Genomic DNA, 17,704 nt, shown 5'->3' with positions numbered 1-17,704 from the left:
ACAGCGGTGTATTTTAACTTTTAGCGTTCAGGCTAATTTTAAAGCATTCTGTGTGCTGATTTAATTTTTCTGTGTGACTCACTTGCCTGCCGTCTCCCGCCCGGTCCGCCGCGTCCATTTCTGGGCGTTTGCTGCGGAGGGCGAGGAGGAGCCTACCACTTCCGGGCTCGGGCGGCCAAGTCAGCGGTCTAGTTGCGCTGTAGGAGGCGTGGGTATTTATTCTGCAGCCTCTCGCAGGCGCGCTGTGGAGAAGAGTCTTGCCGGTGGCAGTGGCAGGCTCTATCCGCTCGCGCTCTGTGTTTTACAAGTGTCACACTGTTCTAGATAAGATTACAGCGGTGTATTTTAACTTTTAGCGTTCAGGCTAATTTTAAAGCATTCTGTGTGCTGATTTAATTTTTCTGTGTGACTCACTTGCCTGCCGTCTCCCGCCCCGGTCCGCCGCGTCCATTTCTGGGCGTTTGCTGCGGAGGGCGAGGAGGAGCCTACCACTTCCGGGCTCGGGCGGCCAAGTCAGCGGTCTAGTTGCCCCTACGTCCTATAAATGTGTGTCGGCCTGCGTCCGCGCAGCGGACGCGTGCAGCGGGCGCGCCCGAAGCGCGCCGAAGTCGAGCCAAAGTCCAGCCCGTCTGCGCCCGTCAGCGACAGGACGGGGCACGGGGCTAGAGGCTCTGGACTCTTATCACCATCCATTGTGCGCTATGATAGAGAGGAGTTGCTTGCTCTGCGCCCTGAGTCCTCCCGCAGCTGCATGCACTCCATGGAGGTGCTATCATTACATGCTTGCCCTCTATGCACCTTTAAACCCCTCAATCCAGTGCGGGTAGTGCCTGCAAATAGTCAGGCCAAGGCAGGATTTATCAATTGCCGCTCTCTCGGTGGTCACAGTCTTCAAATCTACCATCTACTCGAAGATGAGAAACTCGATATACTGTTCTGTACCGAAACGTGGCTGGGAGAACTCTCTGATCCTGACATCATAGAGGCTTTGCCCCCTGGCTATTCCCTTGCTAGACTGGATAGGAAGGATGGCAGGGGGGGGGGGGTATTGCTATTGCTACTAGAGCTGCAATACAATGTACCCTACTGCCTCTGAATATTGATCATTGTGAAGCTGGTGTTTTCACGATAAATATGGGACCACAAACCTCCCTCTCTGGCATCCTTGTGTACAGACCTCCGGGCAGGATGCATGATTTTATTGCCAACCTGCTGGAGGTCACTGCTCACCATGCGATCAGGAAAAAGAGCTTCCTTGTGCTTGGCGATCTAAATGCCCACTTTGATGACCCTTTAGACAGGGAGGCGAGCGACATTAGGTCCGCACTCCATTCTCTACAGCTTGATCTTATAAATCATGACCCCACTCACAGACTAGGGCATCTCCTGGATCCCATCTTTGGTAACCTCTCTAGAGTACAATCCTCTACACCGATCCCGGTCCCTTGGTCCGATCATTTTGTCATTCCTTTTGCCATCCAGTCTTCCGAGGATGTCTCTAAGAAAGACTCTGAGCAGCGTTACCCGCGGCGTAAATGGAAAACCTTCTCCCAGGCTACCTTCAATGAACATCTCACAATGGGTGGTCCGCTAGGAGGGACAGACTGTGAAACTGCATATAGTCACCTACAATCCCGCATTTTAGGCGCCCTTGATAAAACCGCCCCCATCCGTAATGGCAGCAATCCAAAAAATATGAGGAAAACCTCTTCTTGGTATACTCCTGAACTCCAAACGCTCAAATCTTCCTGTAAAAAGCTGGAGCGTGCATGGCGTGTTAACTTTTGCCCTATGATCAAAACAAAATATAAAAAAATGCAGAAGGAATACTACAGTGAAGTCCGCATCTCTAAAGCCGCCCACTATAAACACCGGATTGATGCGGCAGAGAACTCCTCGAAGGAGCTCTTTAAAATCTTTAAGGAGATTTCTGTACTCTCGACTGATAATAGGTCCTCCAATGACTCAGTAGACACCTGCAATCGGATTGCGAGATACTTCTCGGGAAAGATCTCGGATATCTATGCAAGCTTCTCTGGAAACCTCACCGCCACCTACGATCTTTTGGAAAACAGTGAGGCCAGCCCCACGGAGCTATGTCTCCACAGCTTCCTGGTCCCTCCACCTGATATACTGGTAAAGGTTTGCCAAAGTGTCAAATCGGGCTCTCCTCGAGATCCTGCCCCTCCTAAAGTTCTGACTGCTGGTTTGGAAGTACTCGAGCCCCATTTTAGGCACATCATTCAACTCTCGTTCTCGTCGGCCTCTCTCCCGAGAGAATGGAAGAAGGCTATAGTGCTGCCTATAAAAAAGAAACCGAATGTTACTTAGGACACTCTAGAGAACCTAAGACCCATTTCCCTCCTGCCCTTCCTTGCAAAAGTGACTGAAAAACTAGCTAATATACAGCTCATGGAGCACCTAGAGGCAAAAAAAGCTCTTCACAGCTCCCAATCGGGCTTTCGGAAGAACTATTCGACCGAGACGGCCCTCCTGCGAGCGACCGAAACACTGCGGATGGGTGCAGATGAAGGGCATACTATGGCTCTCATTATGCTGGACCTCAGCGCTGCGTTTGACACTGTGGCTCATCCCATCTTGCTACAGTGTCTGAGCAGTGCTGGGGTCACCAAGGCGGCATTGGGCTGGCTCAAGGCCTTCCTCTCTGACCGCAGTTTTCAGGTCCAGAGTGGCTTGTTTCTTTCTGACAGCATAGCCTTAGAACAGGGGGTGCCTCAGGGCTCTGCCCTGAGCCCCACCCTGTTCAACCTTTATATGGCTCCATTAGCAGAGGTGGTCCAATCATACGGCATAGAACTGGTATCATATGCCGATGATACTCAACTGCTCATTTCCCTCTCACAGGCACCCACTTTGGCAGCGGCTAACTTCAAAACCTGCATGCAGGCGCTTGCTGGCTGGATGGACCAACACTGCCTGAAGCTTAATGGCTCCAAAACTGAGGTCCTAGTGATAGGGGGAAAGGATGCCAGCTGGACTCAGGATTGGTGGCCTCCTTGCCTTGGCCCTACACCTATCCCTGGCAGGGAGGCAAAAAATCTGGGAGTATGGGTGGACCCGAAACTGTCTTTTGACAGCCATGTCAACAAAGTAGCAGGGAAGTGCTTTGGAATAATGAAGACCCTAAACCGCACTTTGGACCTTCTGCCCTTGGAGGCTAGAAAGACCATGACCCAAGCTCTAATTACCTCCCGCATAGATTATGCGAATGTACTGCTACTGGGGACCACTGAGAAAAACATGAGGCGGCTCCAGGTGCTACAAAATACTGCAGCCCGGCTAGTTCTCAGACTCCCCAAAAGAACGGCATCTAAACCCACTCTGTCTGCCCTTCACTGGCTACCTATAAAAAAAAGGATCCTATTCAAGGCACTCTTAATCTGCTACAGGATTACCGCTTCAAACGCCCCTGAATATTTGAAGGACTTAGCTGTCCCCTATCAACCCAACAGAGCACTTCGCTCCATGGGCATGGGCCTTCTAAAAGGTCCCCGCATTAAGAAGGCCAGAATGGGCGGTCGCTCCTTCCGAGTGCTGGCAGCCAACCAGTGGAATATTCTGCCCTATGAAATTAGGCAGGCCAAGACTGAAACGGTATTTAGGAAGCTGTTAAAAACACACTTGTTCATCCAGTAGCCTCGTATACGGTCTGCTCCGTCACTCTCCTCCACAGCGCGGGGACACGCCGGGATGGCGTCACCATTGCGCTTTACAAGCCCCTTTATTATTATTATTATTAAAATACACATCTTCAGACGGAGCTTACCATTTCCAGCTCACCATCCCAGACAAGGATTGAGTAAACCAGACGCTTCTTTCTGAGTAAAGGCTAAAGCTGGCCTATGCCAACAGTGACCAAAGGCTAGTCCAGAAGGTTATGCGCCGCCTCATCTACATCACTGGCATCCAAGCCGGAGGATCAGCAGGGACATACCTTGGAGCAGGATAATACTTTCATGGACAAGAGACGCTGATGGAGATGCACCCTTGAATAAGGTTTAGCTTCGCCAGCAGAGCCTGTAGGATAGGCGTATGTATGTATGTGGCTGAGTGGACGCCCCAGCTAAGAGCTATAAAGAACTCGCTCATGATCAGGGAATTTTTGAAGGCCACAAAGGAACCCACAGTTCCTTGAAGGAAAGGTTACACCAGAGAATGATATGAAGGCAGAGCAAGAAAATTAACAAATTAACACACATTGAGACCATTAAGGGAGCCCCTTGCTCTTTTTAATTAGCTCTTTTAGATAAGTCTTTAAATCACAATTACTTGACAAAGAAAGGCGCAAAACGCAGTCTGTTTCATAATGTAATAAAAAATAAATAACTGCAAACCGACCACAAAACTGAAAAGGCAATTGGAACAAGAATAAGATAATATCAATGTGATATGTGTGCATATATTGTGCTGCTTCTGATTAAAGCCTTTATAAAAATAAATAAAAAACTGACTGGAGCTGTCTTTCATTGCCATGAAGCGGACATGCTGAGAATCAAGTGAGGTAACAGTAGACCCAGTTATTGGCATACTGAGGAGTATTTGTATTCTGTGTTATGAATGAATGAATATGTAAAGGGCTCAGTTACCCCCAGAGGGCCATCTTTGTGCTGCAGGCTGTAGATGAAAGGTATGTCTATAGAGTCAACAGTCAAGTCTTCAGCTTTTTTCTCAAGACTGGCAACTAGGGAGACTAGTAGAGGTCCAGCAGAAGCTTCCTCCAAAGTCCTGGCGCTAACAAACTAAAACAGCGACTCCTGTAACTGATCCTCAAGACAGAGATGGTGGAGGCCAGTTTGCCGTGGGTGAAGCTAGATCATTCGTAAAAGCCGATCAAGATACGTAGGTATCTAGGACCTGTGTTAAGCTGCTCTTTGCAGAAGAAACAGCGGGTGCCGCTCGTAGACGCGAGGGACAGACTTTAGTGCGCGGAGACCTTTTGGGAGTGCCTTTCCTCAGCAAGGACCCGGGAAGCAGACCGACCATCAGCGCGGGCGGAGGTACTCACAGTGGGACTGCGAGTCCCAGGATTCCTGGCGGCGTGTGTTCGTGCCGCACCTGGAGACTCTTCCCCTGAGACCCCGCCTTCCTCCTGGGCGTTCAAAACCGCGACTCGCGGCCCCCGCTGCGCGGGTGCCGCCGGTAGACGCGAGGGACAGACTTTGGTGCATGGAGACCTTTTGGGAGTGCCTTTCCTCAGCAAGGACCCGGGAAGCAGACCGACCATCAGCGCGGGCGGAGGTACTCACAGTGGGACTGCGAGTCCCAGGATTCCTGGCGGCGTGTGTTCGTGCCGCACCTGGAGACTCTTCCCCTGAGGCCCCGCCTTCCTCCTGGGCGTTCAAAACCGTGACTCGCGGCCCCCGCTGCGCGGGAGCCGCTCGTAGACGCGAGGGACAGACTTTGGTGCGTGGAGACCTTTTGGGAGTGCCTTTCCTCAGCAAGGACCCGGGAAGCAGACCGACCATCAGCGCGGGTGGAGGTACTCACAGTGGGACTGCGAGTCCCAGGATTCCTGGCGGCGTGTGTTCGTGCCGCACCTGGAGACTCTTCCCCTGAGACCCCGCCTTCCTCCTGGGCGTTCAAAACCGCGACTCGCGGCCCCCGCTGCGCGGGAGCCGCTCGTAGACGCAAGGGACAGACTTTGGTGCGTGGAGACCTTTTGGGAGTGCCTTTCCTCAGCAAGGACCCGGGAAACACCCTGCTCCTGTTGGCGAGTTACTATCGACCAACCCTAGCGATGATCCAGGGAATCTGGTTCTTAGCTCCAACAGACGAAGGGGAAAATAATTAGCGCAGAAGAAAATATAAGTAAAATCTATGAAGTAGCACTCCCTAAGCTCACAGAAATGGATGATTTAATTAATCTGCCCAGACTTCCGGATTTTAATGAGAAACTAGGTCAAATCCATGCTAACCTAGTGGGAGCACTAGGTGAAGTTTTTTACCCAGTGGCAGTTCCGCGACGTAAAAAGACCCGAACCTTAACCTGGTACAATTCTTCCTGTAAAAAGGTCAAGAAAGAGTTAAATGCTTCAATTAAAGCAGGCGCAGACAAGGGTAAGGTCGCTAAACTTAGGTGGGAGTATAAGGCAGCCTTGGCATTGGCAAGGTCTGAGTGGGACTGGAACCGGTGGCAGGAGCTCTCCTTAGCACTGGAAGCTAGGGATGCTAAAAAATGTTGGTCCCTGGTAAACTTTGGCACAGGAGAGGCTAAAGCTGCAGTGGAGCCTAACATTGCATCTTCTGCTTGGGAAGATCACTTTGGCAAATTGTATCAAGATACCAAACAGTTTGCCAATGATGAAATTGCCCCAGATGATATACACATTCCTGCAGCTGGTGTGGAATTTACCCTCGGGGAGGTGGTCAGTGCAGTGGAGAGACTAACAATGGGGAAGGCCCCGGGACTGGATAGATTGCCCGGTGACCTTTTCAGACAACATCCTGAGATCTGGGGCCCGTACCTCCTTATTCTTTTTAATGCCATCTTGGGAGGCATGGAGATCCCCTGTACTTTGCTGGGGGCGGAGATAGTGCCCATTTTCAAAAAGGGTTCTCCCCTTCTCCCAGCCAACTACAGGCCGATCAGCCTCATAGATGTCCCCCAAAAACTCTTCTCCCGTCTTCTCCTGGACCATCTTCTGGATTGGATGGAGGCCAACGAAATTTTGAGTTCCCTCCAGGCTGGCTTCAGGAAAAACACGTCCACCATGGATCACATTTTCCGCCTCGTCCTCCTGTATTGGAAAACGGTTTTCCGCCTCGTCCTCCTGTATTGGAAAACGGTGAGGATTGAGGGGGGAGGCTATACATGGTGTTCGTGGACCTGAGGTCAGCCTTTGACTTGGTCCTACGCAAGAAACTATGGGAGGTCCTAAAGAAGCTGGGTGTTCCAACCCAAATATTGCATGCCATAATTAGGCTTCACAATAGCAATTACGCGCAGGTTAGGTGTGGGAGGGATGGAGTGCTGTCATCAAGGTTTCCTGTTCTCAGAGGGGTGAGGCAGGGTTGCGTCTTGGCGCCAACCCTGTTTTGCCTCTTTGTTAATAGTGTCATATCCCATCTGGACAATGTTAGAGACAATGACGCCCCCCTTTTGGCAGGCAGGAGGGTGCCAGCTATCATGTTTGCTGATGACACCCTGCTGCTTTCCAAATCCCCGATGGGGATACAAAGGATTTTAGATGGATCTGGTCTTTTCTGTACACAACATGGTCTAGAGATCAATACCGAGAAGACCAAGTTCATGATCTTTAATCCATCCCCAAAGACTAGACCTAACCCCACTTTGGGTGCAGCCAGCCTGGAAAGGGTTACAACCTTCCAATACTTGGGGGTTACATTACATGAGAACCTATCCTGGGACCCCCAAATAGTAAGATCCCGGCTAAAGCTGTGCCAACTCTCAGGTGCAATTTTGAAGGTTGTGAACACCTCAACCTTTAAACCCATAAGCCCGGCACTAGAATTGTACAAAACTCAAGCTAAAGCGGCCGCATCTTATGGCAGCGAGCTATGGGGGCACAAAGCAGGGCCTGATCTTGCCAGAGTGGAAAATAATTTCCTCAGACGCCTTCTGGCCATCCCTCGTGGTACACCTCTGCTCCCCTTAAGATTAGACGTGGGTTTACCCTCCATCGCTGTAGAACTGGAGTCAAAGCCAATAAGATTCTGGCATAGGCTCTGGTCCACCAGCGAGCTCGCACACTATAGGTGCGATCTCACCCATGTAATGGACCTGAACCAGCGCGATAGAATTCCATGGTTGGCTTTCGTCAAGAAAGAATTGTATCGCATTGTATTTGCCTGAGCTATGGGAGGATCCCGAACAAGGCTGTCGAAGGATTTCCCGCAAAAGACTGGTCCAAATTTATAAGGAGAAAAGTTTAGCTCTTCTCCTGTCCGCACCTAATAACGGCACCCTGACTGATTGTTTTTTGGAATCTAAGAATTCTTATGAATTCGAAGGTTTTATGGACATTATTTTCCCCATCTTAGCAAGAAAATTGTTTATACAGTGGAGGCTAGGCACTCTGCCCATTAAAACCTTCACTTGTAAATGGCTTAAGGGGGACGATAAAACTTGTCCAGGCTGCAACACTCATGATGAGGAGGAAATTCATCTTTTTTTCTTTTGCCCTGCATGCATATAATAGACCAAGGAAATACTGGTTGGTGCCCTTATGCAGGAACCTGGGATTTAGGAGTCATCTGTTTGCGTATAGAATATTCAAAACCAGTACTTTGCCCCATATAGTTTTTGCAGTGGCTAAATTCATTATGGTTATGTGGCAGATAAGGAAAAAATCATTAAATGCACAAATGCCGAAAACATGAATTGTTTTTTTAAACTATAATTATCTCTTCTAATTATGAATTGTCCCTCCTAATTATGAACTGTTTTTTCCAATCCTCATTTACCTCTGGAATAATATGGAAACTATTTTTATGTATTGTGTTTTTATAATTGTAATGTGTTTTTTTAACATGGATGTTTAAAATGTACTATGCAATGTATCTTTTATGGTCTAAAGGACCGAAATAAAGAATTTTTGGATTGGATTGGTTTTAAACTTATAACTTTTGCCCATTGGAAGCACATGGAGGAGAGAGAGATGTCCATTTGTTGTTGGTGATGAGGAATGCTATATAAGTTGCGTCACAGTGCTAGTTGCTGTGTTTAAAAAACTAGAATACGGAGATAGAAAGTGGACTACCAAAAAAAGGTAATTACAAATTATCATTAGTTTTAAAAGGTTTCCTCTTCTATGTAATATTATCAAGGATTTGCAAGAATACATCCATCAGATATTTCTCAGCACGCGTCCACTTAACAGACATCAGAAATAGGAAGAGGCAATTTTTTTTCTTCCATTAGTTAAACTCTGAGGGCCAAACTGCAAAGCTACCTGTAAATCAGCAGCCAAAGGTTTATGTCCTACCATGTTTGCAAATTAGCAAATGGCAGGAATTCCAAAAGTTAGCAAGAGTAGTACACAAAACGTTTTATGAATTTCAATTTAGGTCCATGTGATGGGCTTTCTGCATGCATAATTTTTGCCTACTATTGCCCACGGGTTAATTCCATGTTTCCACCATCAAACACCAAGAATTTACATCTCCTCTTCACTGAGGTTGACACAACCTAAAATCGGAACATACACATTCGCGGATGGATAACACATTCCTTGCAAGGTGAATCAGATTACGGTCTTGAGATGCACATTTTATTTGTAAAGTCACCTCAGGACTATAGAAAGTGCTACAATTCCATTTCAACTCCAGATTGAGCGCTATACAAATGCTAATAATATAATGTCACAGTAACGTAACATAAAAATGCAATAATACCAGTAAAATGACAATCCATGCCAACAGGTGGTAATCAAGAAATGGTGTCCCTTAGTAGCCACTGCCCACACTCAAAACTCATTGTATTTTAGTCAACTACGTTTACATTTATCTAAACATTTATCAGAGATTAAAAAAAAATAAACACAACACTTGTGTATGTGCCAGTGCTGTCCCATGTCAGAAAACAGAGGTATAGGTAGTTGCAGCTGCTTCCTTCCTTTGAGAATGTCACAAACACTTACCACAAATACAGTTCTGGAGGCAACATCTTTATCCACAACAAACCACGGATCTCGCAAGCCCCCTATTCTGGCTCTCTGCCCCAAAGTAAACAGGAACCAACCTGTGTGAACACCAGAAATGAAGGAAGGTTATTTATTTTTTATATACGTCTGCACATGTTTGCATGGGCTGGAAATCCATTTCTACAACAGCATAAAACGCATTCAGAATTAAACTCCGATTCTGGGCTCAGCTGTGAGACTTTTTATAGGTTTAACTATCAAAATCTCTGTTCTGGTGTTTAGGTACTTGCACTACTGAAGATTAAAGAAAAATGTTCTGGGTGAAGAAATATTCTGGGACATTGCTGAAAGTGTCAAGTAGGTGATGCCAAATGCTGTAAGGTGTTTGGGGGAATGAGTGAAAAGAGACTAACCACTAAGATAAGATTAGATAGATAGATAGATAGATAGATAGATAGATAGATAGATAGATAGATAGATAGATAGATAGATAGATAGATAGATAGATAGATAGATAGATAGATAGATAGATAGATAGATAGATAGACAGATATCATTGAGGTAGATATTTCAAGAAGAACAAAGTTAAAGTATGTGAATTGATTTATTCGCATAGTAATTTAAAACCTTAATATAACGGTAAAAGTGAACTATATTGCAAAACATAAAATTGTGCTTCTCAAGTTCATGTCACAAAGCCAATTTAAAAACCAAAAATCCAATAACTGCAATCAAACATACAATAAAGCATTCTACTCGTTGCAAGCAATCCCAGCCCTACTGTACATAAAGCAAAAGACCACATATTATAGAGCATGGCGAGTGGATTTGCATAACAAATCCAAAAATTGGATTTATTTTGCCCCATACATTGATGGCTGCAGTTAATGACGACTGTGTTCTGATCTGCATCTTTCATATGCCACAGTTTTCAACATCGACCAAGAATCTGACAAATCTGGTTGTCAACTGCGGGTGATCACCTATAGACAGGGGATCAGTGCCTGTTAACTCTCAGGTAATTTAATGGATCACAGAGCCATCTCTTGATCACATAAGAGAGTGGGGAAGATGCATAAAATGTGTAGCTAGGACTCCTGCTGTAGTTCACAATCCGCAGCTTTTTACCGCATGTGCCTCAAACCCATGAGGCACAAACTCAATTGTAGGTATCAAACCAAAAGGGTATTTCATTAACTTTAGTTTGAAACTTGCCGGGCATCTTGTTTCCAGATAAGATTTTTTAGGATGTTTTTAACACTGGTGTATGCATTTTAAACTGTCCACACATGAGACTGCTTACTCCACACTATTTTGTCCACGGCATACGACATAACTTTAAGAGATTGTTTTACCTAAAGTATGGCACATACCTGCGTTCCATTGCTCTTTAACCTTCGAACTCTAATGCAGATTGTAGGTAAATGTTTCCTGGACGATCCCTGCTATCCCTCTCTAGCACTATTTCTCTCCATATAAAAGTGGTCAATAAGAATCTGGAGCATATTTTAGACTACAGCACCTTTTGACATATGTTTCTTGCAGTGAGTGTGCCTATTATTCCATCCTTAACTCCATGCGCGCTAGCGGAATTCCGCTCCTGCGCTGAGTTTTTCTAAATCGCACTTTGCGTGACGAGCTGGGCTCGTCATCAGCGTGCGAGGAGGCTACACCATGACGAGCCCAGCTCGTCATCAGCGTCGAAGGGGTTAACTAAGTCTGTGACATGGAGGTCCGTAGTCCGTATATCCTAGGAAGGCTACAATAAAATCCTTGCAAATGTCACCAAAGTCATTTCCAAAGGTTAGTGATGGTAAAAGTTTGCTTTTAACGACAGGCAACAGAGGTTCTCATGAAGGGCTGTTCAATTTATTTGCTAAGAAGTTGAAGGAACCTCCAGAAGTTTAGACCTTTTCTCTTAGTGACAAGAGATGGTAATAAACAGTACCTTTCTTGTTAAAAATAGATTACAAGGTACTTGCAAGAAGACCTAGATCAACATTCTTCTTCTTTATATATCAAAAACCTTGTTTCTTTATTTGTGAAATAGAGAGCTAATGCAGTTATCAGACCCTGAAGTCCAAATGATTTTTGACTCAATAATACTGGATCGTCAGCATACATTAGTGACGTAATAAGTCGGCCACAGAGTTTTGGAGGATGAGATATCAAGGTATTGAGACTGATGTTCAGACCAGCTATATACAGGTTAAATAAAAAGAGGGCTAGCACACACCCTTGCTTGAGACCACCCACTGGTATGCTCTAGCAGAGAAGCTATCCCCAGTGCCCACTTTCTCCTTCATTCACGTATTAAGGTCAGTGGTGCGGCCAAAATAAGAGGGGGGTACCCCACAGATCAAGTTTACACCATAACGATTTATACATACCCTGTCAAAACTGAATTAATGTCGACAAAGCAGGGATAGATGTGTGTCATAGTCGCTAAAGTTATTCCTGCAACTAGGGGTGAAAGCTAAACAATTGCCATTCGTGACCATAGTACATTGGAAACCAGTTTGTGAGAAGGGAACACGTTGGAGTTAAGAGGTCCAGTCTTCGAACTCTAGTAATGGAGCTTTAAAAACAGCTCAGCTTCCACATCTTGCAGAGGTATGAGCCCCTAGCTTGCTAGATTTGAAGCAGAATCCTTCTTAAATTAGGTGAAAAATCGAGCCTAGCCAAGACTCTAGTATAACTTGGGGTTGGATACAGTGAGTATACAGTAGACAAAGGAGTCTAGCCCAAAATCTGCTTCATGTTTTAAGAGGCTGGTGGGAAAGCCAATGGGATCTGGAGCCCAATCACATCTATAGTTTTTAATAAGACCATAGACTTGACCCACATGAAAGTGGCTGGACACAACAGATGCGACTTTCCAAGCTTTCACATTTGCAATGAACTTGCAAGTATAGCCCTGATATAAATGACGTATATAATCCAAGCATCAACTGAAACCTTTCTGACATGCTCGGAATTGTCACCTTTGGCTATCCTATTTACAAATAACCAAAATTCCTTCAGGTTTTTGTTGATACAGATTTTAAAGATTCACATGTTTTTTTAATGTCTTTCTGCTGTCAAAGTGGATATTTACATACGTTTTCAAGTGTTTTTACTGTTGTTACGAATTACAATTTCTGTTTGTAGCTCTAAATTCACTGTCCAGTACTTTTTCTAAATTGGACTGTACAGATTTGGAGAACCATTTGTTACCAGTTTTCACTGAGCCAAAAGGAACTCCATTCTTATTTAATTGTTGCACTAGTTTATCCATTATCTCGCTGTCCAATTTCTCAACAAGAATAGGCGTTCCAGTCGATTAATGTGGTTCCTCAACCAGAGATGTTAACCTCCCACTTTATTCTCTTTAGTGTTTCTATACTGAACTGGTCATCTGGAAAATTGTCTAAAGCCAGTGGCACATTCGAATTATCGATGCAGAAAACCTGAGGGAGTCCCTTTCCTAGCTTTTAATACTGAAAAAGAAACTAACAAACTTCAATAGTGGGAGACTAACCAATGAATAATATAAAACTGCTTTTCTGCTGAAAAACAAGGGTTATGGTAATCAGCTGGTTTGTTAAGATCCAGCTAAGACCTCTTAGCCTCTGATAGGCGCATGCAGGTCACACTGTAGCCTGCCAGCTCTTTTGTGGAGGCAGATAGGCTGTCACCTCTCCCACAGAGGGGAACCGGTCGCAGAACCGGTTTCCAGGAGGGGTGGCTCATTACACTGGACACACCTCAAGGGTGTGCCTATAGCTCTGACCCAGCAGTCCTGACATTTTGGATTTGGGTAAAGAGCTACACTGTCAGATTGCTCAGTGCCAATCCCAAAGGAATTGATGTTAAGATGAGTGGATTTGTCGTGTGGGAATTGTAGCTCCACTGGCTAGGGAGTCCTCCCCCACCCACAAATTATAAAGAAATTGGCACAAAAGTGTTACTCCTGGCTACCAGCCTCAGAAAACTGCTGGACTCAGAGGGAACAGAAAAAAGACTGCACCTGCTTAACCCGTGGAATTTAGAAACACAACAAAAGGATGCACCAAGGAAGACTGCACCAGCTACAACCACTGTACCAATCCAGGACTTTAGAAAGGGAAGGCTTGTCCTGCTATTGAACTGGGGTGAGAGACCCAAGGGCAGGATCTGCTCCCACTTGTGCCAAGGACCAGTGAGCAGTCTCCAAGGGCTAGTTTGCTAGCCTCCTTTTAAGCCTCAGCGACACAAAAGCGAAATAAGCTTGCACCAGGACAGTGACCAGCTACCAATTCACACTGACCAGGTCTACACTGTTGTAACCCATGGGATCAAGTCTTAGCTCCCAAGAGGTGTCTCTCAGGTCCTAGATCACTGGCTGGAGCTAAAGTGTACTCTTTCTCCCCACAAAACTGCAATTTGAGTCCACAGTTCATACACTACTGTCACTTGCCAGTTCGTAGATAGCCTTGACCAGTGCAGAGAACCAAGCCTCTTCGCTAGTCTTCGGCTGTCCATCGATGTTGAACACAACATTGGACTCAAGCTTCAGAGGACTTTGCCGAACTAACTGCTGACGAAAAAAGAACCAGGGAAGTTTTTAAGTCCAAAGCTAAAATCTTGACTGGGATCACCACAATGCCTACATCTGACCCAGACTTCAATCGAGTCAGGCTGAAACTTTCACTTTGCCCCAGACTTTCACTTTGAGGCTCACAGACTACCTCTCAGAATAAAAAGCAGTGATTTACAAACTTTTAAATGCTTTTTGTGTGAAAAGCAGTGATTTCAAAATCTTGCAAAAACCATAACCCCGGTTCCCTTCATTATATTTTTGTTGTTCTGATTTCGATTTAAAGATAAAAGCATATATTCGTTTTATACATTGGAGTGGGGCTTTCATTGTGTCATGTCTCTTAACTGTGTTGATACTGAATAATACTTTACAGTTATTTTCCTTTGAGTTTAGCCTGACTGCTCTATGCCACAGCTACACAGGACTAAGCTAAGGTTTATTGTAGAGAAACCAAACTAGACCCGCTATGGAATGGCATTATTATTATTAATATTATTATTATTATTAGGGTTATTTGTAATGCGCAAAGGGATATCTCGGTGCTAAAACTTGGTGAAGTCTCACTACCACCTCAACCAATAATCCACTTTTCTCACAGATACATTCACCATTATCCCCAAAACTAACTTTAGCAGAAAGTTCAGCATGCAGACATTGCAGATAGCTGGATCAACACCCTTGTTGTCAAGACTGACCTTACCACAAGTTGGACATGCTTACATGATTCAAGGGGCTGCTAAGGACCATAAAGCAGGCCTCGAGAAATCCACTCGCCCACTCGCTATGGCGAATCAAATTTCAACAGAGAGAGCTATTTTATAGGGCCTAGTGGACAGGTCTGGAAAGCTGACAAATAATGGTTCTGCTCCCGCACAAAGTGAATGAGCCATAAAGATGCCTTTAAATCTTGTTTATATCCTGTCACATTTGGCTTTCGGAGACAGAGGTCCAAAGTCAGTTTGTCTTCTGACTGCGAACTTAGAGGATTTTTTAAAGTCGACTGTCTGAACAATCATGCTGTGAAAAGCATGTGAAATGAAAGACTGTCAGATGTTGGGCTTTTTTTCTAATGCAGCATTTAAAATAGCTAATAAGTGGACTGCACAAACATTTGAAGATATATTTCAGTAATTATTAAAGCACATTTTTGAAATTTTATGTGGTATAAAAAGATTTTTATAGGATGAAAACAAATCAGAACACTTCACTTGGCGATGTGTTGATGATAAATATTTTTGCTGAAACCCAATTTCCAAACATGGTTTTAATCAGTAAAACTGCATGTTAGAGGGAAAGTGTGTCGCCATTACACTGGAAAATGTGCTCTCTGTAAAAAACAGCGCATTACTACATAATGATTTAGCAATAATTTATTAAAAGTTCGTTTTCTAACATGAACTGAAAAATATTCCTGCCCTTCCCTGATGACAATGTTGTTAGTGAACTAAGAGGCACATCAAGCTTCATGTGTACCCTATATGTGGGCCAGATTCGTATTATACATACAGCAAATGCTTAGAGTATTAAATCACAAAAAAGAGGGGTTTTTGTACTGCAGAAATGCTGAACTTTCATATTTGAAGGTACTCTCATATGTGATAATGAAGAAAAAGACGGTTCCATAAAATAATATATTTGTCTAGGATCACACAATTTGAGACCGGTTTACAGGTCAAGGACATGACAGTTAGGTTGAGTAGATTAATCAAGTTACTAGACCAGTAATTCTAGTAACATTTTTATGAGTTTCCAAGGCCTGATAAAGCCCAGATCAATGACACCCTGCCAACAACAGTGCGTTTAATTATGAGTAAATATAAACTGAAAAATGGTAAGGTTGTCCCTAATGCCAAACTGAACATCGACGAGGGTGTTACCAGGATGAAATTATTTCAAGGATAACCCTACAGGCAATTTAAACTATTGACTTGATCAGTGATTTAGGCCAGTAACTACAGTGTACTTTCTATTGCCTTTTTAAAACACAGGAACTATAACAGAAAGACCAGAAAACTGGCAGGGTTGGAGCTACTGGATGCAATGAATACATTTGTTTTTAAGGGAACCCAAAGTCCCCTGATGGATTTATACATATTCATGCAGACCCAATCCAGACCAGGTGCTTTGTCCCAGTGGCTATTAATTATTGACAGGGATACCTTGACAAGACTTAAAAGGTGAGTACCTACATTTCTCAATGTACATTAATTGGAACATCACTGAAGGAGGATCTATAAATGTTAGTGAAATGGGAAACCCAATGTTAGGGCAAAATGCGAGCGTCCCCACAGTGAACCAGGAGAAGACTTTATAAAAATGCAGTTGATCATCTTCCAAAACAAGGAAACACCTTTCAATTTATTACTTGCTTCTTGCAGTCGATCAAGGCAAATCATTCTGATGACAGATTTCCTGTGGCACAGAGCTATTTTATAAAGAGCTCTGCAGTGGACAACCTCTTCTTTATCTTTGGGGGACCACTTCAAAGCAGTGCAGTATAGAGCTGTCAATTAGTCAATCAAAATCAAACTATTTGTGTAGGTTGGGTAACTTATTTCTTTAAAACAACATCTATTGAGGGTTTTTTTTAAAAACAACGAGATGTGGCTTAAACAGTGGAAATAACAAATTATAGATTTTTAGGAGCGTGAGGGCTCATGCCATAGAGCATTCTCAGAGATATGGAGAAGCCCTTATCTGGTGGAGATTCGCTATTGTGTGCACAAGAAGCCGGAATTTGGGTGAAAAACAGCTATTGTGGGGAAGAAACTGAGGTGTACCAGATCTGATATGGGCAAGTCACAGGCGGGCTGGGGGAGGGTGTCAGAAGGGGGCCCTGTTGAGTGTCGTTGTGCATGTCACAAGGGAGGTAGTGCCTCTGGTGGTCCAGACCGAGGCGTCAGGGGAGGCTGCGTATCTTCTTAGTTGATAATTTTATCAGAAATGTATAAGTCGACTCACAAATTATTCAAAAATAACCATGAATTTGGTACTTGTGAAGGCTAGAAGATAAACAAATATTAAAATCATCAAGCCTTGTCGTTACCAGTTTCTTTTTAAAATTTCAAGAGTCCACCATGCTCTATTTCGGGAGATGAAATATCCCAAGGAATAGGTTTAATAAGGGTTTGTGAATGGACACATTGATGATTGTCTTTTTAAAGAGCCAGTGTACACATTTATTAAGCTGAAATACAAAAATCAGATTTGCAAGTAGCTAATCAAGGAACATTAGTTAAAACCAGCACAGATGGAGCATGCGTCTGAAGGATGTTGGAGAGTAAATGCCTGTCTTAAACTTGAACTGAAGGGCACCGGTCATCTACATCCTGGTTGAACAGCCAGCTTCTATTCAAGTAGGCAATGTTGTGTGTAAATATATTATTGTGTATTGGTGCACTGAATTCACCTATGGTACTTCAGCACCACTGGGACACCTGCTGGTGGTCCTGGTGCAGAAAAACTACAAAAAGGACCCCATGGCAGACAGGGCATTCTTTCATTCCAGCGAGCAAGAGCT

The 17,704-nt window shown here is 44.5% G+C and overlaps 1 protein-coding gene across 1 annotated transcript in view; it reads right to left on the bottom strand.

Moving 5' to 3' along the window:
• TRMU (tRNA mitochondrial 2-thiouridylase) overlaps nt 1–17,704 on the bottom strand; it is a 115,638-nt gene that overhangs the window by 34,739 nt on the left and 63,195 nt on the right. The window contains exon 8 of the mRNA XM_086967264.1: nt 9,621–9,721. Coding sequence (XP_086823390.1) covers nt 9,621–9,721 — 101 coding nt within the window. The remainder of the gene's footprint in view (nt 1–9,620; nt 9,722–17,704) is intronic.

Source organism: Lissotriton vulgaris, chromosome 1_1 (assembly GCF_964263255.1).
Source record: "Lissotriton vulgaris chromosome 1_1, aLisVul1.2, whole genome shotgun sequence".
NCBI lineage: Eukaryota > Metazoa > Chordata > Amphibia > Caudata > Salamandridae > Lissotriton > Lissotriton vulgaris.
The sequence above is the reverse complement of the archived record's forward strand: the minus strand, read 5'-3'. Positions and strand labels throughout refer to the sequence as shown.